This window comes from Dendrobates tinctorius, unplaced genomic scaffold (assembly GCF_039654945.1).
Source record: "Dendrobates tinctorius isolate UK_male_01 unplaced genomic scaffold, ASM3965494v1 ptg000009l, whole genome shotgun sequence".
NCBI classification, from domain to species: Eukaryota; Metazoa; Chordata; class Amphibia; order Anura; family Dendrobatidae; genus Dendrobates; species Dendrobates tinctorius.
Genome location: NW_027361677.1, coordinates 21,254,347 through 21,282,033, shown reverse-complemented (window position 1 = coordinate 21,282,033; position 27,687 = coordinate 21,254,347). Strand labels below are relative to the sequence as shown.

Here is a 27,687-nt window from a genome sequence, read left to right as displayed (position 1 = left end):
GGAGGTGATGGTGACTACACCCAGTGTGATAAGGAGGGGGGATGGACTTACTGGATGTTTCTCACTTTACCTAAAAGCTGCAGTTAACAAGAACTCTGGCAAACCGTGGAACAATGAGGTTGATGTACCTGGCATTACTTATCCTCCTTGTAAAGGTAAGAGATGTGGGTAGAAGAGGGACTTATCTGTAGTTGGAGAGTGTGAAAGTATCGCCTGTCATCTAGCTAGGGTGGGACTACAAGTTGCGGTATGCATGGAAAGCAGGGCTGTGGAGTCGGAGTCGGAGTTGGAGTCGGAGTCGGTGTAAGGGAAATTTCGGAGTCGGAGTCGCAGGTTTGGCTTACCAACTCCACAGCCCTGATGGAAAGCCACTGCAATGGTCAAAGTTACATATCATACGGTGTCTTAATTTTTCAGGTGTCCCTGGTGGTCTCGGAGGACCTGGAACAATGTGTGCCCGGCTTCAGTGAGCAGCGCTATGCTTTTACTGTGCCCCGTAAGATCCTGGAGAAAGGCCGAGCTGTTGGCAAAGGTACCAGTTTTGTATAGGGTGCTCCCATGGCACAAAGTGAGGGCTGTTCTGCTAATTGCGGAGGTCCTAAGAGCTGCCCCCTTTATTAAAGTAACACGGTAGAGAAAACCCCCATTGAAAATGAACTTTATTGTTTATGGGGGTTTTCTCTATGGTGTTATAAATAAGTATTCCCAGTGTAATAGAAGTATTTAAGGTGTTTTTTGCCCTTTAGTAAAGTCCCAGTAAAATGTTTTATGTTCAGTCTGTTGTTCTCTGTTATCAGCCATAGTAGGATAACGGTAATGTATCCCAATGGGTGGTCTACAAAACTCTGCCGTCTATTATTTAAGCTATCTCTAGTGCTGGAAAATCCCAGGAACCTATACATAAGGCTACATTCACACGACCAGTCCGGCATTGCAGCAGGACCTCGGCTCTGTGGTCGGGATCCTCTGCCCGGCATCTTCTGGGCACCAAGACAAAGGTGCCTAGGAGGCCGGCCGCAGAAGTAAAGACATAGAGGGCAGACTTGGTATGGAAAATCATTTTTCCCGCCTGTACAAAACTCCATCACTTTATTGGAGGGATATACTGTGCTCCTATAAGTAACATAAATCCGGACATCCCACTAATAAATTCCATAGAAGCCTCAGAAGGAAATCGCTCACATTCCAGAGTTCTCCAAAGATGGAGAGAAAATGCTGAGACTTGCGGACCACTTAGGTTGGTTTCACATTTTCGCCTTTTTGCGCAGCGCTTCGTGCGCACTTGAAACGCAAGCAAAAAAAGCTTGCAAACGCATGTAAATGCAGCGATTTTTTTTTTACGCATTTGCGTGCGCGTGACGACAAAAAATGCAGCGTTTGTGTGCGTTTTCATGCGTTTTTGCATGCGTTTGCGTTTTTATGCGCATGCGTTCTCTAGGCGTCCCATTTCACAGGAGGAAAATCCTTGAACAATTCTTGAAACAGACTCCACCAATGGGACACTATTCTTTATAGACCCTGTTACAGCTGAATTCTTCAGATTTGGTTGCTTTTTCCTTGGCGAACATGGATCTGCGTTGGAAGAGTTTTCACTTTAACTTGGATCTGGACATCGCCCTGGCTCAGGCTTTTGCATTTGCTTGCCAGCAACAAAGGGAGAGAGTGAGACAGCGAAGACGGCAGCGGGGGCGTTTGTGAATACATCCGATTATTGAACTCCGGGAGAGCCGTGGAGCGCACCACACCCTCTACAGCGAGCTCCAGGGAAACCCGGCGAAATTTAGTGACTATACTCGGATGTCCCAAGAAAGCTTCATGGATTTGCTTGCTCGTGTTCAAGAAGCCATCTGGAGACAGGACACACAGCTCCGTCGTGCAATTCCTCCTGAGGAACGGCTCATGGTCACATTACGGTACGTAAGCTTTACAAACCAATGCCTGCATAATTTTCTTTGTTCTGCCATGTACTATTCCAAAGCCTGCAGAATTATTGTTCTGCCATGTAGTAAACAAAAGTCTGTAGAATTATTGTTATGCCATGTACTAATATTTTTTCATTTCAGTGTTTTACAAAACCCTAGACATAAATATTAATTTTAATAAAGCCGCAAGAATTAGATCGGAGTACTATAACTACAAAAAGTACTTTTCTACAGTACTCATGGGCATTGCGGATGCAGACTGTCTGTTTGTTGCAGTGGACATTGGGGCATTTAGCCGTGGGAATTACTCCCAGGCTTTTAAGAACTCTGACATGGGCCGGAGGTTGTAGGCAACCATTTCAATTCTCCCATGCCACAGCCTCTTCCCCACACCGAAGGTTCACCACAGCCATTTGTAATGGTTGGGGATGAGGCCTTTCAAATCTACCAAAACCTGATGAAACTCTACTCCAGCCGGGACTTGGACCACACCAAAAAATACTTAATTACAGACTGAACAGGTCAAGAAGAACTGTAGAGTGTGCTTTTGGTATTCTTGTCTCCAGACGGCGCGTTCTCGGCACAGCTATTAATCTTAAAATGGAAACAGTGGATGAGGTGGTGAAGGCCTCTGTGGTTCTTCATCATTTTGTTATGGCTAAAGGGCACCCTAACTTTGAAATCGATGAACCAGCTGCAAACCCATTGCCTGAATTCACTCAGCACCCTCTCAGGTCATCAGTTGATGTTGGTCAAATGAGGGACCAATTTGCGGCCTACTGTATCTCTGATGTAGGACATGTGGAATGGCAAGATCAAATGGTGTAAAATTGTTTTCTTGTGTGTATGTTAATAAAAAACCTGTTTTGATACCTGTACATTCTGTTTTTATACACTCCAATACATTAATCACTTGCCCAGGTGTCCCAGTGAATTCATGATGCTGTGTTTTGTGCATCATGAATTTACTAGTACTCCTGGCCAGGTGACTACATACACACAAGTTGTATGACCTTTATCATCTCTACAGTTTGTGTTCAATGTGCAGTGACGGTGGAGATAATACAACTAATATTTGTATCACATGGCCTGATGTTACAAATAGTGACTTTGGGATGCAATAGCATCCTTCACTGTATAAATATTAGTTGTAGGATCTCCACTGTGGCTTCAGTATGAACGCAGACTGGCGAGGTGATAAAGTTTATACAACTTCTACAATCCCCAGGCCTGGTGTCATGGTGACATTATCACACCTGGGCAGTTGAATACACACATGAGTTAAACTCTAGCATCGCTCCAGTCTGCGTGCAATAGATAATGCAGACTGAAGCGATGCTGCAGGTTAAACTGATGTGTATTCCCCTGCCCAGGTGTGATAAATAGTTATGATACGAGGCCAGGGTATTGTACATATGACGTGTATTTTCTCCATCATCTCTTCAGTTTATTCACCACACACTGAATAGAGGATGTGGTTAATTACAAGGTATATCTAGAATCCCCTGTCCTTGTGTCACAAAGAGTGAAATGATGGTAAAAACACACCATCCTAAATTCACTCTTTTTGATACCTGGCACAGTAACAATAGATATGCCTTGCACTCCACACCATCCTCTATTCAGTCTGTGCAATATTAGCAGACTGAAGAGACTGGTGGTGAAAATACAAGTAACATAATTGTGTTTTTGACTACACATATCTCCAGGCTGACACAAGAAACGTGTCAGTAATGGAGCTATGTGGTGGCAAAAACGCAAAGTGTATGGCGCAGTGTGTGTACAGCGCAGTGTGTGTAGGTGACGAAAGACACATTAATCAAATAGTATTATGGGAAAACAGAAATTCACATTTATTTAACAAAAAATCACATGTTTTATTGGGATCAACGTTTGGGGGAAGATGGTGGCAAGTTAGGGGTGTGGAGAGATGAGGAACGGCTTAAAGAGGGGGAAGGGGTTCTAGGGGAAGGGGCGACGAAAGTAGTGGGGGAAGGGAGCTCAGGGATGGATCTGGAGGCAGGTTGAGACACAGTGTGAGGTGAGGGGGGAGGGAGGGTAAGAGTCTATCTCTTTTTGTGTCTCCTGTGGCCTGGTAGGTCCTGCCTGGAGCACCTGCTACTTGTGGACCTCCTTGTGCTGGGTGACCGCCTGGAGCTGGTGGACCTTGGCCTGGTTTCGGCAAAGATGGAATACGGGTCACCCCTCTGCTGCTGATGCTCGGTGGTGAGGGTGGCAGTGCTGGTCCAGGCAGGAGGAGCGGTGATGTTGGTGGTGGTGCTCAAAGCAGGAGTAGCGGTGGTGGTGCTCATAGCAGGAGGAGCTGTGGCAGTTCTCCTAGCAGAAGGAGTGGTTTCAGCGGAGGTGTTCCAAGCAGGAGGAGTAGTTTAGGTGCCGGTGCTCCAAGCAGGATGAGTGGTTTCGGCGGCGGTGCTCCAAGCAGGAGTATTGGTTTTGGCGGCGGTGCGCCAAGCTGGAGGATTTGTGGTGGTGCTCCAAGCCGGCGTGGCGGTGGAGGTCCAGACAGGAGCAGCGCTTGCCATTGTGGTGGTGGAGTGTCCATCAGCACTCAGCCTTGGGGTGGTGTAGTGGCGTCCGGCTTGGCTTGGAATGCAGGTGGCCATGCAGTGGTATGCAGCAGAAGTCGGTAGTGAGGTGAAGCGAGTCAGTGGTGGCACAGGTGGAAATGCCACCCCTGACTGCTGCACGTACTGACTCTGACATTGTTGCAGGCCTGCAAAACAGTCAGCTGGAGATCTGGACTAAGGTGTTCCGCCATGGCCCGTTCAATTTTGCTGAAAAAATGGTGCGCTGGTCTGTTGAGGTCGACTTCTAGACCGTCAAGGCGACTGTCGACAGCCTGGAAGCGGTGTTCCATGAGGGTAAAACCGCTTTCCACTCTGTCTGACAGCGCCTTGATGCCATTCTGACAAAAGAAGAAATAAACGGGCACCATCCACAGTATCAATTTAGGTGGGATCACCTTGTGCATATAAATAAATTTACATGGAAACACATAAAAAGAAAAAAGTATAAGCACACAAATAGGGATCACCACAAGAATGAAGTAGTCAAAAAATATATCAATTTTATTTGTGAACACAACAGACAAACACTTTGTTTAAAAACAGTTAAAAAGTCTGAACAAGCAGACACACATAACAAAACAAAGACAATGGGTCATATTAATGAATAGTTAAATACTATGGGGCCCCAAAACTAACCATTCAATCAAGTAACAGATATTTGCTGGTTAACGTGGGGTCTATCAAACCAGTTGTAATGACAATCATGATCTTAAGTCAGAAAATTAAGATGTCAAATACAATGAATAGCTGCTATGGTTACATAGAAAATGCAAACGCTTAATATACCATAAATTCATCATGTTGCCAACACACCAGAGTCAAAAGATATACACAGACCCCTTTCCCTAGCATGATATCACCTGGTTTCTGAGGATAAACAAGCCACCGGGTAAGTTACATGGGACCCCCAAACCCACGCGTATCGACACAGTGATGTGTCTTTCTCAAGGTCAATGTAGTACTCTGTTGAGGTCCTTAATATATATATATATATATATATATATGAAATTAATAATCACTCTTACCAGCTGAGCTCTAATGAGACGGCGTCCTGTCTCTGCCATTGCGCAGGCGCCTGTATGCGCCGGCGGAAGCACCATGAGTATGCCCTTACTAGGCGTCAGTTTTCATTGATGCCATTCTTAAAGACCGAGCTCAAGTGAAGGAACTCGGGCATGACATTCCTGTCCGAGGCCCTCTGCCGCTGGCGGGAAGTGCCCGCAAAACCAGTGGCAGAGACTTGGGACAGGGGAAGACCTGACATACCAGCTTCCTGATCTCCAGTTGTCTGTGTTGCCGACCTGCAAGCTGCTTCCTGGCTGTTGGATGGCTGGGTCGGGTCCGAGGTCGTTCGATGAAGGACCGCTCTAGGGACAGGTTGCAGGGTGCTGCTCCAGGTGCTGTGAAAAGAAAAGAAACAAATTACTATCATGCATTTACAAGCACCAACTCCTGTGGAATAGAAAAGCACAGAGTAAAAAACAATACAATACAACAAAATACTTACGCTCTGGTGGCAAGGACCGGTCTTAGGAACGCGAACGCCCGGTGGTAACTGTATTTTGTTCTGGTCCTTGCAGCAGCACCACTGCGACCCTGGCCCTCCTGACGAACATCCCTGTTGAAGCGGTCCTTCATCAAGCTCCAACGGGTTCTGACTTTGTTCACTGTGGGAAAAAGAAATAAAACAAATTAGACAATGCACTGATGGGCAAATCACTAACATCACACACACTTGTGTGATCACCGCCAAGAGTCACTGCTGCATCACAGAGCAATACAATAGACAATGCACTGTTGGCCATGAGAACTGTTATGATTGAGTCACCGTAGGAGGCAAAAATAGAAATGCTAGCTAAGTCCAGAAAACCAGAGAAGTTGGCAGCTATCGGATTGCAGACCCCTGAACCTATCAACACAACTAGCAGTAGCCGTGGGGGGCTCCTACGATGCCCTAGGCCCCACGATCACAGCCGGAGGACTACATAGCCTAAAGACAGAAAGGGAAATCTAAACTGCCCCAGAGCAGACCCCAAAGCAAAAGGCAGCCCCCAACATATAATGACGGTGAAGCAAGATGAAAACACTAACACAGATAGAAAGATAGATTAAGCAAATGATGGGGCCCAAGCTAACTACACAGGACAGGATAGGAAAGCTGCTGTCTGCCATCCGCAAAAACCCTATCAAAATGAGCCAACCGACTGATAGGAAAAACAGGCCCTGAAGTCGCTAGGCTTCAAAAGACTATATCAGCACTCAGGTATACTCTGCCAAGGCATTATCATTCCAGGTAGTAAGTACTGCCCACTTTTGGAATTTTTGACAGTACAATTCTGCAGAATCACGACCCTGGTTCAATGCCAGCAGAGTCTTTTCAGCCTGATCAATGGCATTAGGTTCGTCATACAACAACCCCAAGGCCTGAAAAAATGCGTTCACATTAGTCAGAATAGGATCATCTGGTTTCAAAGAAAACGCCCAATCCTGGGGATCGCCACGCAGCAAAGAGATGACAATTTTAACCTGCTGCGCGGAGCTCCCTGACGAGTTAGGCTTCAAGGCAAAAAATAATTTACAGTTATTTTTGAAATTCAAAAATTTAGACCGATCTGCAAAAAAAACATATGGTGTAGGAATCTGTGGTTCAGCAGCATGTGAAAGAGCAAGGTAGGCGGAAATTCCCCGCACTTCCGCAGCGAGCTGCTCCACACGATCAGACAATTGCTTTATCTCCATTGAGAGAAAAAAAATTCCCCCTACGGCCTCAGAGATATAGAGGAAAAAATATACACACTTTTTTTTTTAACAATTCTTTCCTGCAATTGAGTACCCTAGGATCTGCGGTCGGCGGGTGATTCTGTTATGATTGAGTCACCGTAGGAGGCAAAAACAGAAATGCTAGCTAAGTCCAGAAAACCAGAGAAGTTGGCAGCTATCGGATTGCAGACCCCTGAACCTATCAACACAACTAGCAGTAGCCGTGGGGGGCTCCTACGATGCCCTAGGCCCCTCGATCACAGCCGGAGGACTACATAGCCTAAAGACAGAAAGGGAAATCTAAACTGCCCCAGAGCAGACCCCAAAGCAAAAGGCAGCCCCCCACATATAATGACGGTGAAGCAAGAAGAAAGAACAAAACACAGACAGAAAGATAGACTGAGCAAAGATGGGGCCCAAGCTAGCTTAGATAGGAAAGGACAGGAAGGCTGCTGTCTGCAATCCGTGAAAAAACCCTATGAAAATAAGAGCCAACAAACTGACAGTAAAAAAGGCCCTGAAGACGCTAGGCTTCAAAAAAGGCTATGTCAGTACTCAGGAATATTCTGAAGACAGAGCAACAGGCAAAAGGAGATTCAGCTCACCCCAGCAGGGAATGGCAGAATCCAGAAAAGCAAGGAAAACAAAACACTAATGCAAAAAGGCAAAACAGAAATCTTAGCTTTAGATGAGCAGGAATCAGACTGGTTTCCTAGAAGTCCACAGAGAAATCACCCGCAGGCCAGAAGGGCGTCGGCAGCCTTATATCCAGTCACTAACTCCACTCAGTCAGTCATCATCATCAGCCCCAGGTGTTTGACAATCAGGCTCACTACCTTTCTTCACCAGAAGAGGGAGTTCCTCGGGCCTCAGTAGTGAAGGGGAAAATGAACTCACAACAGAGAACACAAATGTGTATGGTGCTAGAATATCTCTAGCATCACACACAACTGTGTGATCACCGCCAAGAGTCACTGCCGCATCACAGAGCATTGAAATAGTTAAGGACAATCCTTGCGGACCCGGGGAGAGGCGTTGTCTCAGTCATCCATCAGCGCTGCAGCCACCTCATTCCAGAGCCGCCGGGTCACCACCTTGTCCGCGTGCTGCGGATCACGGCTGTCCGACAACGGGACTCGCTCCTGGACCAAGTTGATCAGGGCGTCGTTGTCCAGGGCGATTTCTTCGTCCCGTTGTGGAGCCTAGAAAAAAAAGAAAAACATTATAATCTTGGAAAGATTTGGAAATGAAAAAAATAGAAAAAGATACAGAAAAGAAGCAAGATTGAAGATGAAAAACCGGACAGAAAAAAGGCGGGTGGGGGGGGGGCTTTGACATTCACAGTCAGTCTATACTTTCAGGCCGTCTCCCCGCCGGCACTTGGCTTGGCTGCTCCTGCTGTTCGTCCTCTGAAATCGTGGTCGATGAGGTCTGAAAAAGAACAAAAAATTAATTTGCCACATGTGTACATGCAGCAGCGGAAACTTACCCATACAGTAGGGCAAGAAGATACTCACTTCACGCTCTGCTTGGGCCAGTTCACCCCAGGCCGGTGTATATTCATCTCCAGAAGACATGCTCTAATAAAAAGAAAAAAGGGCATTAGTACATAAAATTTTTTTAAAAAGTACAGGCACACATTAGGTTTTAGAATACTCACATTCTTGACGCTGCAGCTTCGCTCCAAAATTCAGTATATGGTCTCTTGCTGGCTGTCTGTAGAGTAGTGGCCTGCCAGTGCAAACACCTTCTTTTATCTACACTAACCCCCAAACAATGTTTCTGTCACGGTCACGTGTGTCTGGACGCAGATGTTACCGCAAGGCAAACCCATAACACACGTGACCCTGGATACACCGCCTCCAGTGGGGCGCATTTAAATAATAAAACGTGCAGGTGGATACGCCGCCTCCACCTGGCGAATTTAGGAATTACACGTTATACATACAATCTGGAAACCCCGCCTCCAGTAAGGCGAATTTAAATAATAAAGGGGGAACCTGGGAAACTTTAACAATGGTGGGCCCTGGGATAGGGAATGGGGGACGTGGAGACCTCCTAAGCTCCCCTGAGCCAGTGTCCCTGCACTCCTTACGTTCCCTATACAGGCTCCGCACCTGTCGCCGCACGCGTACCTTAAAACCCTTGCTCACCCTGACCCTAAACCCTCACTAGGGAATAGGTCGGTGCGGAGACTAATCCCACCACTGCACTAACAACACACATGAGGAAAGAAGACAATACAGGGGAAACACCACTTAGCTTTGCTCTGTTGCGTACGCTCCTAGCAACAGAGCCCACCACCTGCGTGCATCTTCTCCTCCACCTGGATCCATCACCATAACAGGATCCTTCACCTTAGTGCAGCCTTGGAGCAGAGTCCACCACCAGTTGCTGCTGCTTAGTAACAGAGTCCCCAAGATGAGTCCAGCTTCTGCCATGAAGTCAAGCATGCTTGAGTCCAGCTCAGCAGCCAAGTCCCACATGGTGAGTGCCACTCTCCATAGTCGCCACTCCACCAGTCCATGCAGACACTTCCCGCCGACACCATCACTGCGACCCCACCACGCCATGCCAGCCCTTCGTCCAGACACCATAGCTGACACACGTCCCCCCTGGCTAAGCAGCGCAGGACTCCTCTCCAGCTCCATCCTTCCACCAGGCTCTCAAACCCAGAGTGAACACAATCTCACAATATCACAGGCGGTGATTGCACACCTTTATAGGGTGTCACACCTGATACATAATTACGTGCACAAAAAACCTAAAGTGCGATACCACTAACCACCACCGGGGACAGTCAAGACACCTTGGAACTTTCCAAAGTAAAAAAAGTTCACCCAGTGCAATTTAAAACTGTCATATCATGACAGTTTCTTTGTGTAGAAGGTGGTTTAAACCAGTGTCTAGACATTGTTTACTCAAAAATCGCATGCGCTCAAAAGCGCAGGTGTGCGCATCTCCATGCGCACGCCTGCAACCCCATAGACTGTAATGTGTTATTTTGGCGCATTCCGTGCACGCGTGATCGCATGCGTTTTTTAACGAGGTTGGGCGGAACAAAAAATGCAACATGTTGCGTCTAGGTGCACACCTGGAAAAAGCGCATGCGCACGAAAACGCTAATGAGCACGTGCAAGCGCTAGACCATGTACCCGCCATGTTAAACATAGAGGCGCATGGCGCATGCGACCGATAGCGCACGATGCGCTGCGCTAAATAACGTTAATGTGAAAACAGCCTTAGGGGATTTGCGTCTTTTTTTCTGGATTGACACAAAAGGACCGTAATTATATAGGGGCGTGAAGAGGGCGTTATTACCATATATAGGCGCAGAAGGGGTTGGTATTATTATATGGGGGCATAATCGCTTGGAACCAAGCATAAAGGGGGAGTATTCATAATAGGAAGCACAGAAGGGGGTCTTCTCATGGTGTTTCATGGTTGTGACGTAGACTGTCCATCATGACAAGATATTTGGTGATTTGAACCTCTTATTAATGTTTTTCTTGTTTTTAGTGACGTTTACATCCTGCTCCGTTAATAACCGGGCGCTGTACTCACCCGAAGACACCCGCTTCAGGGTGTTTCCCGATGGTAAAGTTGCGGTGAAGAGGCAGATCACCCTCCACGACGGAGCTGTCAGTTTTGTATTGAATGCATGGGATGCGAAAGGAACGCGACACTCTGTGCCCATTATCTTATGGAATGAAAGACAACAACAGGTATTGTGAAGCTGTAAAGTTTGACCTACCATCTCCTACTAGGTTTCAAATTCCATGATGGTTGTCGTATAGTATAAATATCCTTGTAAGGTAAAAACAAGGATTAAATTAAAAAAAAAATTATATAGTTGTGGATTCCTGCTGTCGCCACTAGAGGGAGCTGACCGAAGACATATTTATTATGTCAGTCGTAGCTATTTATATCTATATACAGTGAGCTCCCCCTAGTGGTAAATGCAGGCAGTAGGCGAGAGGTTAGAATGGTCTAAACCCGTAGGTGATCACTAACAGCCTGGATGTGTTGGAAGTTTGTTTTTTTTTACTTTTATAGCTAAGCATTAATTTAAAATGTTTAATTTTTTTGTTTGTTTTTTTTCTTTCTTCTAAACTACCAGGCAGTGGATCAGTCTTTTGGAATTTGCTAACATGTCTACCTGGCTGTTACTTACTTACTTTTTCTGATCTTCTACCATTCGTATGAATAAATGAATTGTTCTATATGGCAGAGTGTTTTATTTCTATTTACTTTTTTGTACAAAAAACATATTTTCCCTAAATCCATAAATCAGGAAGGTCATGCTTGGCATGTTCCCTCTCACATGTTCATGCAATTACTGTGCGCCTACAATCTGTTATAGAGGAATGAGGTTTACTGATCAATACAGATGACATGGGGGGGGGCCCCTTCTAGCACTTTGGCACCCAGGTGTACTCAATCTACTTTTTCTTAGAGCTTCCCATTTGCCAGGATTCAAACCTAGTACCTGTGGCATGGAAGGCAGCAACTATTAACAGCGATACACAGGCTGCTCTGCTGTGTATGAGAGAAGCCAGAATCGTACAGAGCCCTATAGGTTTGGATTTCTTTATCGCTTAATAATAAGGACATTCATTTAAAAACTGCATTTTGTGATTACTTGTGTTATCTTTGTCTAATATTTACATTTGTTTGTTGATCTGAAACATTTAAGTGTGACAAACATGCAAAAGAATAGGAAATCAGGAAGGGGGCAAACACTTTTTCACTCAACAGAATATGTGCAATCACGCAAACCGTGTCTGATTCATGTGCGGTCATGTAAATATATTATCTATGGTTAGCTATATATAAACATAACAGAAGTGGATTCTTTTTACTACTCATAATAATATGGTGTAGATATGGCTGCACAGGAGCAAGAAAGAGCTTGAGTCTGAGCAGTAGTGTGTGAAGTGTTTCCGTGATGGAGGAGATCAGCCCACCTGAGCAAGAGAGCCGCCATTAGTTGAGGGGAAACCTGTAAGGGGTGAGAATATAACCAGGTGAATGATTGGCCACAAAAGAGGAGGCTGATGTCTGAGTGTGAGTGTCATGCCACAGAGGGCACTGCTGCTTCCAGTGTGTGAGGGAGAGTAATGTGGTATCCCTATGTAAGGAGGCACAGGGTCGGTTTCTGTGAGCCAGAAGACAGTTCTCTTTACTTTGAATTTGATATCCCTTTTCTAAACAGGAATCAGAGTTGTGTGATGCGCTTTCTTTACTCACTTCTTGTTCGGGAGTCCCTGTTACCTCCCAGTCCAGGTGACCATATACATCTACAGATGTGACAGGAGACCTTAGGTCCTGTTCAACAGATTGAGCTTTACTGCAAAATTTAGATACATGCAGTTGCGGCACACAGAGAGAGACACAATCCCCTCTGGATGATGTTCCCTTTGTCCAGTGTACTATCATTCCTTCACTCCGTTCTTTCTGATCTGCCCCCCCCCACACTTCAACAGCTCCTGTTGGTACCAGGGACCTTGTATCTGGCTTCCCTGAAGCCCACCATCCTTCCCTCGCTGAGACTCGGCCAACAGCTTCCTCACAGGGGAGACAGAGACATGGCACTCAATGCCTCTTCCGGGCTCCGGCCCAAGACTGCCACGGGATCTGCACGAAGCTTCAGATGTGTCCTCGTACTGTTGGGAGACTTGCCACTGACAGGACCACTTTGCCGCTGCTGTATCAATGCCTTGAAACCTGTCAAACGCTGTCACTGTCTAGCTCTCAACCCGACTCTCTTTAGCTGAGTAAAGTCAATCAAACCCTTGCCTGACGCACCATTCTCGGATGTGATGAGATGTCTGGTCTCATTGCTGGTTCTGGTCTGTATAGTTTTTGACCTAAACAGGAGTAAATGCCATCAGAGACAAGCCGGAAAAAGGATTCTGTGATGGGATCCACTAGTCCTAATTTACAAGACTTCACAATTTAAATGGGAGATCCACTTTCACCTGAAGATGTCCTAACAATGTATCTGACATAGGTGAGGAGTCCTTCTGTGGAAAATAGCAAAACGAGTTTGGGGGTGATTTGACCTCATCCAATCTGTACGGCGGTGTCTTTGTGTGGAAACTGAATTATGTCTCGGAAAAAATGCTCCATCCCTTCACTTAATGTGAGTAGCTGAAAGTATCGGAAGAATCACTTGACTTTAACAACTAGATTTATGGTTCACAGGCCCAGTCTTCTGATGGAAATAAGGTTATTGAGAAAACCAGTCCTCTCCTGACAAGAAAGAAAAGAGGTTGGATTATACCACCAGTCATCATACCTGAAAATGAGTGGGGTCCATATCCAAAGCGAATTGTCCAGGTATGGCGTCTACAAGAAGATACGCAGCGGGATAGATAGACTCTGCTCTTCAAGTCTATTGACATCCATCAAAAATGGGTAAAAAAATATGCAGCTCGGCACAACTAATGTAACAAGTGTTTTTTTACCAAACTTAGCACAAAATGTCACATTTACTGACTACTGCAGCCTCAGAATTATTCACCCCTTCAAGACAAGCGTCTGTGGTACTTAGTAGAGCTTATCTGGCAGTTGTGAAATGCTGTCCCTCTGGGTGTTATGACCTGCTGCCCCTCTGTGTGTTACGACCTGCTGCCCCTCTGGGTGTTACGACCTGCTGCCCCTCTGGGTGTTACGACCTGCTGCCCCTCTGGGTGTTACGACCTGCTACTCCTCTGGGTGTTACGACCTGCTGCCCCTCTGGGTGTTATGACATGCTGCCCCCCTGACAGTTATGAACTGCTGCCCCTCTGATAAATCATGTGATAGGTTATGTGAATAACACATAGGTGCTTTGGTGCACATCCGTAAAACAGCACAGTTTTTCCATATGTATAGCACTATACATAATACAGCGCTATGCAGAATAGAGCAGGGGTGGGAGATTCCTTGTCCCAAGAGGCCACATGACTTGACTATTGTGGAGGCCGAACCAATTGGCCCAAATTAATTTAGCCCAAGATTAATATAATATAAAAAATAATTATTAATAATTGTGTGACTTAATATTGAGCACAATTAAATATGCTATCTCCTATATACAGTAAGATCCACCACATAGCCCGCTACAGTGGGGCAAAAAAGTATTTAGTCAGTCAGCAATAGTGCAAGTTCCACCACTTAAAAAGATGAGAGGCGTCTGTAATTTACATCATAGGTAGACCTCAACTATGGGAGACAAACTGAGGAAAAAAAAATCCAGAAAATCACATTGTCTGTTTTTTTTTCATTTCATTTGCATATTATGGTGGAAAATAAGTATTTGGTCAGAAACAAAATTTCATCTCAATACTTTGTGATATATTCTTTGTTGGCAATGACAGAGGTCAAACGTTTTCTGTAAGTCTTCACAAGGTTGCCACACACTGTTGTTGGTATGTTGGCCCATTCCTCCATGCAGATCTCCTCTAGAGCAGTGATGTTTTTGGCTTTTCGCTTGGCAACACGGACTTTCAACTCCCTCCAAAGGTTTTCTATAGGGTTGAGATCTGGAGACTGGCTAGGCCACTCCAGGACCTTGAAATGCTTCTTATGAAGCCACTCCTTCGTTGCCCTGGCGGTGTGCTTTGGATCATTGTCATGTTGAAAGACCCAGCCACGTTTCATATTCAATGCCCTTGCTGATGGAAGGAGGTTTGCACTCAAAATCTCATGATACATGGCCCCATTCATTCTTTCATGTACCCGGATCAGTCGTCCTGGCCCCTTTGCAGAGAAACAGCCCCAAAGCATGATTTTTCCACCACCATGCTTTACAGTAGGTATGGTGTTTGATGGATGCAACTCAGTATTCTTTTTCCTCCAAACACAACAAGTTGTGTTTCTACCAAACAGTTCCAGTTTGGTTTCATCAGACCATAGGACATTCTCCCAAAACTCCTCTGGATCATCCAAATGCTCTCTAGCAAACTTCAGACGGGCCCGGACATGTACAGGCTTAAGCAGTGGGACACGTCTGGCACTGCAGGATCTGAGTCCATGGTGGCGTAGTGTGTTACTTATGGTAGGCCTTGTTACATTGGTCCCAGCTCTCTGCAGTTCATTCACTAGGTCCCCCCGCGTGGTTCTGGGATTTTTGCTCACCGTTCTTGTGATCATTCTGACCCCACGGGGTGGGATTTTGCGTGGAGCACCAGCTCGAGGGAGATTATCAGTGGTCTTGTATGTCTTCCATTTTCTAATTATTGCTCCCACAGTTGATTTCTTCACTCCAAGCTGGTTGGCTATTGCAGATTCAGTCTTCCCAGCCTGGTGCAGGGCTACAATTTTGTTTCTGGTGTCCTTTGACAGCTCTTTGGTCTTCACCATAGTGGAGTTTGGAGTCAGACTGTTTGAGGGTGTGCACAGGTGTCTTTTTATACTGATAACAAGTTTAAACAGGTGCCATTACTACAGGTAATGAGTGGAGGAAAGAGGAGACTCTTAAAGAAGAAGTTACAGGTCTGTGAGAGCCAGAAATCTTGATTGCTTGTTTCTGACCAAATACTTATTTTCCACCATAATATGCAAATAAAATGAAAAAAAAACAGACAATGTGATTTTCTGGATTTTTTTTTCTCAGTTTGTCTCCCATAGTTGAGGTCTACCTATGATGTAAATTACGGACGCCTCTCATCTTTTTAAGTGGTGGAACTTGCACTATTGCTGACTGACTAAATACTTTTTTGCCCCACTGTATATACAATATGAGCCCCACACAGCCCCCTACATTCTGCATGAATCCACACACAGCCAATGACATACAATGAAACCTCAGCAGGTTTTCCTTAGTCACTCAATGGTTTTTGACCACTGGCTGCATCAGGACTCTGGTTTCATCATCCTCTTTGTCACAGTCTGGGTAACTGATGTGTTTTATCTCAAGCAAACCTGATGAAACTAATGAAGTTCTTGGTGATTACAACAAGTCCTGGAGACAAATCTGGGCTCTTATTGGGAAATTCTATTCACGGGGAGAATAATTCTGACTATAGAAGTCAGTAATACTGGAGAAACCTCTTATTATATTAGTTGTGTTGAGATATGAACATTTATTGCAGAGAGCTGAAAGTTTATGGGAAGTGAATAACTATTATTAGAGTCAGATACAACTTCTACCTCCTGTAACCATTGATATTCACATACCTTTATTTTGCCTTCTCCACAGGTGAAATGGGCTGTGGACTCTACTCCGAAAGTCTCTTATAGTCTCTCCGGCCCCGGAGCGGATTCAGATCCCCTTGGGCTATTTACTATAGACAGTGCTGGTTGGCTGAAGGTGTCCAGACCCCTGGACAGGGAAAACAATGCTAAGTACAATGTAAGTACACGGCCTTTCTCTAGTCCCTGCTGGCATTATTATTAGGGGGCACCAGAGGTGTAACTTAGAGTTACCAGGCTTTAATGCAAAATCCGAACTTTTTTCATCCTGCTGCCTCCAGGTCCCAGATAGGGTGTACTACTGTACCCCCTTACAGCTATGGCCACCACAAGCTCATAATTGCCACTGTTTGGTGGGGCGGCAATTCCATTGACTATGATGGCGCTAATGGGGGGAAGGGGCACTCTGGCCAATGCAATAAAAAGCAATCAAAATGTATGTCTCCCAAAATGGTACCACTAAAAAACAGCTCGTCATGCCCCCCAAAAAAATCCAAGTCCTCATATCGCTCCATCAGTGAAAAAATATATATAAAAAAATACGGGTTCCAGAAAATGGCAACACAAATCCTATGATTTATTTATATATATATATTTTATTACAAATTTCTGATTTATCTTTTGACTCTTAAATAAAAAAGCACTATGTAAGTTTGGCAGGGGGGACAAGGGTTAGACAGGTTAGGTACTTGACTAGGGTGCTGTCTCTTGCATACCCGAGGAGGGAGCACTTTAAAAAAAAAACCTGAATGCCTGCGGCCACCCGGCGCCTTTTTCCAGCCGCAGGCATTCAGCATAGTGACAAACGGTTCATCCCAAACCACGTCTCCACTTTACATTTTATACTGGTTTCAATGCAAACATCTTCATTGTTATTTTTAAATTGTGACACAATATTAATTTATATAAACATTTATGACTTCAGGTTAAAGTAACTGCTTTATCGGAGTCGGGACAAACTTTGGCAGGTCCTCTTGATGTCTTCATTAAAGTTTCAGACCAGAATGACAACAGCCCGGTATTCACCCAGGCACATTATGATGGAGGCATAAAGGAGGATGCTTTACCTGGTAAGTGTCATGTTTTGAGCTAGATATACCATTCAATCACATGCCTTTTAAAGGGTTATTTCTATTTTTCTAGATTTTTTTTTTTCAAATCACTTATTAAAATAATAAGCCATTCTTGAGACGTATCGTATTGTGCAAAAGTTTTAGGCAGGTGTGGAAAAAAATGAATGCGTTCAAAAATAGGAGTGTTGATTTATTTTTAGCAATTGCCAAAATGCAAAGTGAATCAGCAAAAGAAAAATCAATATTTGGTATTGTCTTGTCACTTGAAAATAGTTTTCTCAGGAACTATGCAGATCTTCTGTGTATGAGGCTTGTGCAGATCCTTCTGTCTCTTCATGTGACCCCAGACAGACTGGATGGTGCTGAGATCAGGGATCCGCGGGGGCCGGATCATCACTTCCAGGACTCCTTGTTCTTCTTTACTCTGAGGATTGTTCTTAATGACATTGACTGGATATTTTAGGTTGTTCTCAGGCTGCAGAATAAATTTGGAACCAATCAGACGCCTCCATGACGGTATTACAAGATGGATAGTGTTTGCCTGTCCACAAGAAGAAAAAAGTTCGTTCAGCACACCGGCATAAATGAAAAAAACTTTATTAGGCTAATATGCCGTATTAAAATGCAAAAAACACCTGACGCGTTTCCGGTGCACCCTTAGTCATAGGTAAATAAAAACAATATGCATAGAAAAATATATACAGGTTACAAACCAATCACAAAGCTTGCAATTAATTACAAAAAGTGGCAACACATGAAAGGAAAAGTGAGCGGTTCCTTGCAATGATACAGATCACTCCAGGATTGAAGTTCCCAAGGAGGAGAAAAAAAAAAAAAAAAAAAAAGTACAATAATATAAATGGATATATCTAAAAGTAATTAAATAACTCCAAGATGATCTTCCAATGGAAAATGGATTTTCTGCGCAGAAATAAATGATTCCATGCGAAAGGTGTGAATGAGTGCCTACGGACAATATATAGAGTTAGTCAGAATCAAAAGGAATTTTTTTACACCTCATAAATAATTTATAGATGCGCAGGAATGAGTGGTTCCATGCAAAAGGTGTGAATAGGTGCCTACAAACAATATATGGAATTAGTAACAATCAAATTGAGTTTTTTGCACGTGTAATAAAATATTTCATGCAGAGAGTATGAATGAGTGCTTGCGAACAATATAAAGAATTAGTCAAAAAAAAAAAAAGTTTTTTAGGCTTGAAAAATAAGTTATAAATACGCAGGAATAAAATGTTCCATGCAAGATGTGTGAATGAGTGCCTACAAACAAAATATAAACTTGGTGACAATCAAATGGAATTTTTAGCACATAAAAAATGAAAAATAAGTTATAAACACATAGCAATCAATGGTGGAACTATTGCAGAATGCTTGATAAACATATGAATAAAATAGGAGCTATGAGATAAATTCTATGCTTTCCTAGTATAACAAAATAAATACGCAAAATAAACTAAATACGAATCACTGTAAAATTATTTTTGACAGAAAAAACTAAGTACATAAATTTCATTAATAAATATAGAACAAATCGTTCCTAAAATTCATACCGTTTGGAGATTTAGTGTCTAATTTTAATATCCAAAAAGCTTCACGTATATTTAATCGCTTGTGTCTATCACCACCTCGTGCAGGAGTTTTAACCTTTTCTAGACCATAGAAGGCAAATGAATCCATATTGCTATGATGAGCATGAACGAAGTGTTTTACCGCTCCTGAATAGGAGGCGTTTCTTTGTTCTATATTTCTGATATGTTCAGCTATTCTTTTTTTTAGTTTGCGTATAGTACAGCCGATATACTGAATCTTACACTCTGTGCAACAAATGCAATAAACGACAAACTGTCACAATTGATGAAAGATGTGATTTGTTGAGAAAAACCTTGGTATGAAAAAATAAATTTAGATTTGTCTATTGCATGTGTGCAGACATTGCACCTGGAACCAGCGCATTTGTAAAATCCAGTGGAAGTAATCCAAGTCCGAATTTTTTCTGGTGATTTTAAAAGAGTGGGAGAAAGATAATTCGCCAAACTAGTTCCCCTTCGGGCAACATAACGGCAGCCAGATTGTATGATTTGTCTTAATTTAGTGTCTTGGTTTGTGACGGGCAGATATTTTTTCACAATTTCTTTAATTTGATTGAATTGGGGGCTGAATGGCGTTGAAAAAGTCACCATATGATCGGCACAAGCTGAGGGTTTTTCCTTTGAACTGGTAAATCTTGGTTTGTTCATCACTTTATGGAATGCATTGCTGACAATTTGATTATTGTAACCTCGATCAAAAAGACGTTTTTTTATGACTTTACTTTCTTGTAAAAACAAGGCATTGTCTGAACATAAACGTTTAGCCCTATTGAATTCCCCATAAGGGATGGACTGGATGGTATGTTGGGGATGACATGAAGAAGAAAGTAAAAGTGAATTACCTGCAGTTTTCTTTCTAGAAATGGTAGTGTGAACTTTGCCAGTGATAGAATCACCTGTGAGCAATAAATCCAAAAAGGAAACTTGATTGTTTGAGTGTTTGCCTGTATTTCTCAGCATTGAGGACGCCATTGATCCTGACCAAATTCCCAACTTAATTTCCTGAAATGCAGGACTCTCCACCGCTCATCACTCATTGTTCCGCTCTCCAGCCCTTTAGGAGCAAACCACTTTCTTTTACAACCAAATATTTCACATTTTGACTCATAAGTTCCGAGCATTAGCTGATATTTTCCTTGCCCCCCTCCAACCCCAATTCCTATCTTTTCATGCATAGTTGAACTGCTTGTCCATGTTCCCATGTGGAAAGTCTGGGTTTTTTTTTGTCCATGTCTTCCATGAAGGCAACTTCTGGACAGACTACTCCGAACAGTAGATGGATGTAGCGGGGTCCTACTGGTCACTGTCAGTTCTGAACTGATGGCACTGTTGGACATCTTCTGATTTAGAAGACAAGTAATCATGAAGCGTCTTTCATCTGCTGCAATAAGTTTCCTTGGCCGACCGCATCATCTACGGTCCTCAACGTTGCCCGTTTCTTGCTGCTTCTTCAACAGAACTTGAACAGCCCATCCTGTAACCCCAGTCTGCTTTGTAAGCAGGGAGACACCTTGTTGATGCAGTATAACTACCTTGTGTGTTGTTGTTTTGCTCCATCTTGCCATGGCATGATGTGTGACATGACTGTCTTACTCACCTTTGTAGCAGACTTTGGCTGTTCCTCACCCAGGTCCATTTTTAGGGCATTGCTTATAGACAGTACATCTCAGCCATGAGGCTGATCAATACACACGATTCATCTATTTAGCTCATAGATTGAATAACGCTGTAACCTGGGTCGGATATATCATTGGTGCAACCTGTGCGGTCCTACAGGGGACTAAGAGGGCCAATTTCCTCCTCCAAAACAGGTGAAATTGTGCAATATGATGAGCAATTAGACTGCAGTGATTGTGCACTGTTATATAGAAAACCATAGTAGACCAGAAGGTGCACGCTCTATAGACTCTGATCATGTCTCTGTTATAGGTACGTCGGTGGTGAAGGTATTGGCGACTGATGAGGATGATACTGAGTTCACCTCAAATGGGATAGTGCAATATTCAATTACTGCCCAGACACCAGATGAGCCCAACAATATGTTTCGTATTGATCCTAAAACTGGGCTGATCAGCGTGGACAAGCTTGGATTAAGCTACAAGGTTTGTCCTTAATTTTCCTAAATTAATTTGATCCATTGATTTTTGCCATACACTTGACAAAACTAAGTTGATCTGAACCTATACCATTAAATCTATACCTGAGTCATTATACCAGGAAGGGGCCCAGGATGGGGGATATTGTTACTGCTAGGGGCTGAGAATGGGTGCATTATACCAGGAAGGAGGACATTATATCAGAATGGGGCCCAAAGTGGGGAACATTATAACAGGAAGAAGCCCAGGACAAGGGACATTATAACAGGAAGGGGCAAAAAATGGGGAACATTATTGACACATGATGGGAAACCTTATTACAGGATGAGGGCCAGGACAGAGGACATTATTACATATAGTGACCAGGACAGGGGCCATTATTACAGATAGTGACCAGGACAGGGGGCATTATTACAGTTAGTGGCTAGGAAAGGGGCCATTATTACAGGAAGAGCCATATAATGGGGAACATTATTACAAGATGGGGGCCAGGACAGAGGACATTTATTGCAGGATGAAGGCCAGGACGGAGGACATTATTACAGATAGTGGCCAGGACAGGGGCCATTATTACACATAGTGGCCAGGACAGGGGCCATTATTACACATAGTGGCCAGGACAGGGGCCATTATTACAGGAAGAGACATATAGTGGGGAACATTATTACAGGATGGGGGCCAGGACGGAGGACATTATTACAGGATGAAGGTCAGGAAAGGGAACATTATTACAGAAAGGGGACAGGGTGGGGAATTTTTACAAAAAAGGGCCCAGGATGAGGGGTATTAAAAGATGGGGTCCAGTACACGGGACATTATAACAGGAATCAGTACATAATGGGAGACATTAGTACAGAAAGGGGCCTGGATGGGGCCATTATTACAGGAAGGTGACTAGAAGACGAGTTATACTGTCTCTTTTTATACAAACTGTATATCAATCTGCTCAGATCCTCCCACTCTATAAGATGCTGCCTGCAGATCTCACACAAGGTTCGATGTGACAGATTCGGTCCCATTTGAACAATTTTAGGAGTTTTCGCAGCTACACAATTGCTTTATTTGCAAAGGAAAACTCATGCAGACAATCCCTTTCCCAATGCTTCTTTAGGCCTCCTCCTCTGTGAACTAGGGAAGACTTTCACTCTGGTTTATCCTTATAGCTCATGGTCGCCCATATATATAAGTCTAGAGCTTGTGTGGAGCAACATGGATGTTGTGATATCCACTTGTGGCGTTACATCTAATAGTTTCCAATGGGTCTGGTGCCACGCACGACCTGACGGCTAACCCGACTGTTGACTTTTTGATTGCAAGTTGCATCCAATTTTGCAAGTTTTGTGCAACAGAAAGAGGATACAGCAAGGTACACCCAATATTTGATCTGCATGGAGAGGAGTGCTAGGAGGTGGGCATGGACCCCGAAGTCATCCTCTCTGTGGGCTCAGTGGCGGTATTTTTGTACCAATGTTCTCAGTCGTGATGAATGATGTTTTGTTTTATTTTTTTTTTCAGAAAAACAAAAAATATGATCTAACAGTCAGCGCTGCAGATATGGAAGGGTTAGGATTATCTACTACTTGTAAAGTTGTCATCTCTGTGCTGCCAGCTGAAGGAGACCAGGTAAGTCATACTGGTTACACCTGACATTGACTCCACGGTTTGATTTTTGGGGGCGACGGTAAAGGGGGGTTTCTGGTTTCTAGGAGCAATTTGTAACACACTGAGCCTTACTCACCCTCCCCAGGTCCATACTTTTGCTCTCGGTGTCTGGTACTGTCTGCAGCGCTGAGGTCATGTCGACAGCACTTCAGGCAATCAGTTCTGAGCGGCTTGTGCCATCAACTCAGGTAAAGCTGACCGTAATAGACACCCTGAGCAGCAGCGGAGACTCGGCTGTACCTAAGTAGGGTGAGTAAAGCACTTTTTATTGGTATTTTAAGCAAACTGCAGCTGATGAACAGATGTTTTCCAAAAACCGGAGATTCCTTTTAAGCGTTTTTTGCATAAATGGCAGAAAATAAATCAGGTCGTTGTGATCTGATTTTTTTATTCCACCATTATTCGACAGCCCATTTTTGCATGAGGTTCATTAGGTCATATAAGGCACAGATGGAAGAATCCCAAACTATGGCACGTTTCATTGATGATCACCTTCCATGGATCCCGGTCGTAGCATCATTACATTGTTTTCCAAGCACCAATGAAGAGATGCAGCAAGACTGGGTCGTATACACAACATGCGCTGAAATATAAGCATTGCCACCCATCAGTGTAAGATTTATCCGGCCATGATATAACTAGAAAACTGGATTAGCACCAATATTGAAAAATATAGCCTTTTGTTTCAGAAACAGTGCCCCACCTGACTAATGGTTGTGTGTCGTATTGCACCTCTGGTTCAATGACTTGAGCTGTAACAGCACACTCATCCTGTGGGCAGCGGCGCCGCTGTTATTGGAAGAAAGCAGCCATGTTTTTCTGGAACTGAATACTAGAATACACTTTGCCATTGGGGTCAGCGATCTGTCAGGAAAACAAGGTTGGTAAATGTTAACCAGGATCCCCCTGGGGCACAGGAGCTTTACAGTACAAAGGTCCAGGCTCAGAACACTGGCTCCTTTACTATGAGCGGGAAGCGATTGCAGCTCATTCAGCAGCACCTCCAGGGCACTCAGGTAACGATCCGCCGCATGTGCTGACACTTCTGTGGGCATGACGGGATCACACCCTCCTATGTGCTCTCGCGTTTCTGCAGGTTGGTGGCATCCGGCAGCAGGAAGTTCTTCTGCTGAACGTCTACAGCACAAGTAGGTACAGTATATGAGGAGGGCACGGTCTGCACAAGAGTTGCTTACATTGCAATTCCCTAAAAGACTTGTAAGCTATGCTGCTCTCTTTAGGTGGAAGAATCGTTCACGTTCTGCTGCAGGCCTGCAAAAAAACTAAAGAGACCATACACCCAGCGCCGAACCTACAACTGCATATCAGGGAATTGCATAAAAGGGGGTTCCCTAATATAATCTTATTTACTAACAAATCTGAGTAATGCGGAAAATGCAGGAAATTCCCCTACAGACAAATCGCAAGGAGTGGTGTTAATATACGCATATATTAACCGTATACAACTCGCTTTAGTGCGGTGTGTAATGGTTTAGGGAATTGCTATTTATGCAGCTATCTAACACGTTAGCATATCTCTGTGCAGCCGGATATTAGATATTGGGTACTATTCCTTCCATGCGGTCAAAACGGCATTAAAAATCGTGAACTTTTTTTTGTGAATTTTTGTGGTTTTGAAATGGCGAACACCGGTTCTCACACATTCGTGTTTCACGGTCCGATTAGGGCCCGCAATGCATGGACTGATCATGGGTCTCAAGACACAGTCTCATATGAGGTGACCCACAGTCAGGGCGGACATCTTGGTCGGTGAACCAGCAAAATGCACAATTTGTATGCACTGAATTCTCACGTAAATGTAGTAATAAATAGGAAATAATGAGAAATCTTCATATCTTTTAGGACATGTCGGGGGGCAGTGACAGCCTGCTGAGCACACATGTCCTAAACACCGCGCAGGGGATTCCTGCCAAAGGGCTGACCATCACCCTGTCCAAGTTGGATGCGAGCAAAACAAAATGGGCACAAGTGAGCAGAAGGTGAGTGCGCACCCCAGGTTTCCAGTCCTTTTCAGGAAGTTTTCAGAGGTCTCATTATCATCAGAGGCAGGATTACAGTGACGGGTAGCACCTCTATGCCACAGTTGATTACACAGGATCCACCAATCACAATAGGCGATGTCACAGCTCCCCTCCTCCCCCTCCCTTCACTATGGCCATTGCACATGCTCAATAGATGCTATAATATAAAACATTGTGTTGACGTTTGTTTACTGTGACTAACGTACATGTGGTGTCTCTTAAAACAATAGGAAGTAGAGGAGTCTAAAAAAGCCCAAGTGACAGAACTGAAAATTTCACAAATTTTTTTATTTTTGTAACCATCACAATATAAATCACATCCAGGTATGATTTTTTTCAGCAAATGCAAAAAGTTGTATTTAATATAATTTTCTGTTAATGGAAACCTAATCTTTCTTCTCCAGCGTCACTAATGAGGACGGCCGCTGTCCAGGGCTCCTGCGAGGGGAACCTCTTACTGCTGGGACTTTCCAGTTACGTTTTGACACCAAGGACTACTGGAAACAGTTGCAGCAGGACAGTTTCTACCCTTATGTGGAGGTATTATTATTTATTTATATAGCACCATTGATTCCATGGCGCTCTACATGAGAAGGGGTTACATACAAATTACAGAGATCACTTACATAAGCAAACTAACAAGACAGTTTGGTACAGAGGGGAGAGGACCCTGCCCTTGCGGGCTTACATACTACAGGGTGGTGGGGAAGGAGACAGTAGGTCGGGGGTTGCAGTAGCTCCGATGGTGTTGATGTGGTCCGGTCGTTGCAGGTTGTAAGCTTTTTTGAAGAAATGCGTTTTCATGTTCCATCTGAAGGATCCAGATGTGGCGGATAACCGGACGTGCTGGGGCCAAGAGTTCCAGAGGATGGGGGATATTCGGGAGAAGTCTTGGAGGCGGTTGGGTGAGAAGCGAATAAGTGTGGAGGAGAGAAGAAGGTCTTGGGAGGACCTGAGATTACGTGAGGGGAGATTAGTTCGGAAATACACAAAGGAGAAAGGTTATGGATGGCTTTGTAGGTCAGGGTTAGTAGTTTAAACTGGATACGCTGAGAAATTGGGAGCCAGTGAAAGGATTTACAAAAAGTGGAAGCGGAGTGTAGCAAGGAGAGAGATTAATTAGTCGGGCAGCAGAGTTAAGGATGGACTGAAGAGATGCAAGTCTCTTGGCAGGGAGGCCACAGAGGAGGTTATAGTAGTCAAGGCGGGAGATGATTAGGGCATGCACAAGCATTTTGGTAGAGTGAGGGTTGAGGAAGGGACGGATTCTGGAAATATTTTTCAAAGATACTTACCTGCCCAGGCCACAGAACAAATGCACTAACAAGGTGCAGCGGACCTATTAAGATGACCACAAGTAATTACCTGGACAGGTAAGTATCTTTGCCTGCCTGCTAATGGTTTTGATCTAACTAACTGTTTTTTGGTATTTCTCTTGATAGAGTAGGGACTCACAAAAATGGGGACCTTTTAACAGAGGTTGCAAGCTTACATATTGTGGCCATAATATTAACTAATACCTCACATACATTGCTATGTGTTTTTTGCACTGTATATTTTTTCAGGGTGCTGCTGGGCCCAGATGGCTCTGTAAACTGTGGCCTCTGTTCACATGGTATGCATTTTTTAGCACTGGCTGGCCCGCCTGATCTAATAGTATGGGTGTCACTAATAGGTTGAGCCGGATGCTTTGCATTTTGTGTGAACACTGCCATATACAGATTACATTTTTTGTGCATTATCATACCAAGCGGCCATGTCTTGATTGGAGGCTGGCTGCCTCATCAGGTATTTTTGCACCTGTGCCATCTTAATGGGTCCGCAGCACCTTGTTAGTGCATTTGTTCTGTGGCCTGGGCAGGAAAGTATCTTTGCCTTCCTGCTAATGGTTTTGATCAAACAGGGGCTGCAGTTGCCCCCGGAACATGTAACCTTGGGGGGCCCAGAAGGTCGTTTTGGCCCATATTAGAAGACCTATACAATTAAATATGAAAACCACAGAAAAATTCCTCCAATATTTGAGAAAAAAACAAAAACAGGCAGAGATGCTTACCTGTATAGACAGGCCTCAATACAAATACACTATCAGGGTGCAGTGGACCCAAGTAAAATGGCAACTGCACAGGTGCAACAATACCAAATGAGACAGCCAGCCTACAATCGGGGATTGGCCGTGTGGCACACCAGTGCAAAAAAATAATCCGTAAGTGGCAATGTTCACACAGGGAATGCAGAGCATGTGGTTCACAGCCTCTTAGTAACACCATATCGGGGGGCTGCCCGGTGCTAACTATAATGCATACCATGTGAACAGAGGCCACAGTGTGACTATGAGTCTTACAGCCTGATTGTCACGTACAAGGCTGTAAGTCTAGTTCAATGTGGGCATTGCAGCTTGCACGCCCATCAGTACCTGGCCTTCTATATCCCTAAAGTCAGTAATGGAGACCATACAATGCCTCTGTGATGTGTACATTTCCATCTTATTTTACAGGTTGTTTTCACCATCTCGGACCCAAAACAGAAGTACCACGTGCCACTCCTGCTGACTCCGTTCTCATACACCACCTACAGAGGGAGTTAATCGGGCAAATCTATAGCTTCCGCCATTGTCGCTTTGCATCTCTCATCCTGTATCCTGCATTTCTGAAATACAAGTCATAAAATCAGTCAAATAAACCGTGGTTACTCCGAATGTTAGTGGTATTGCTGTTCTGTATGTACCCCAGGTCAGGCCGCAGAGGTCCCATTAGGT

The 27,687-nt window shown here is 44.2% G+C and overlaps 1 protein-coding gene across 2 annotated transcripts; it reads left to right on the top strand.

The window, feature by feature from the left end:
- LOC141097056 (blastomere cadherin-like) lies at nt 1-27,627 on the top strand. 2 transcript variants are annotated; one of them, XM_073584019.1, is made up of 11 exons: nt 1-155; nt 418-532; nt 10,790-10,995; nt 13,478-13,612; nt 16,458-16,610; nt 17,376-17,520; nt 21,062-21,234; nt 22,744-22,851; nt 24,754-24,890; nt 25,337-25,472; nt 27,427-27,627. In XM_073584019.1, the coding sequence occupies exons 1-11, from the start codon at nt 114-116 to the stop codon at nt 27,514-27,516; spliced, it is 1,440 nt and encodes a 479-aa protein (XP_073440120.1). In that variant the 5' UTR covers nt 1-113; the 3' UTR covers nt 27,517-27,627. The 2 variants fall into 2 exon arrangements, with proteins under 2 accessions (XP_073440120.1, XP_073440118.1); XM_073584017.1 differs by lacking the exon at nt 1-155 and adding an exon at nt 197-333.
- Nucleotides 27,628-27,687: the final 60 nt, after the last annotated feature.

Bases quoted from the DNA above. Each gene is read 5' to 3' on its own strand.
- LOC141097056 (XM_073584017.1), top strand. From the start codon at position 250: ATGCATGGAAAGCAGGGCTGTGGAGTCGGAGTCGGAGTTGGAGTCGGA. The intron at 10,996-13,477 runs GTATTGTGAAGC...TATGGTTCACAG, and splicing joins GGAATGAAAGACAACAACAG to GCCCAGTCTTCTGATGGAAA. The intron at 21,235-22,743 runs GTTTGTCCTTAA...TTTTTTTTTCAG, and splicing joins AGCTTGGATTAAGCTACAAG to AAAAACAAAAAATATGATCT.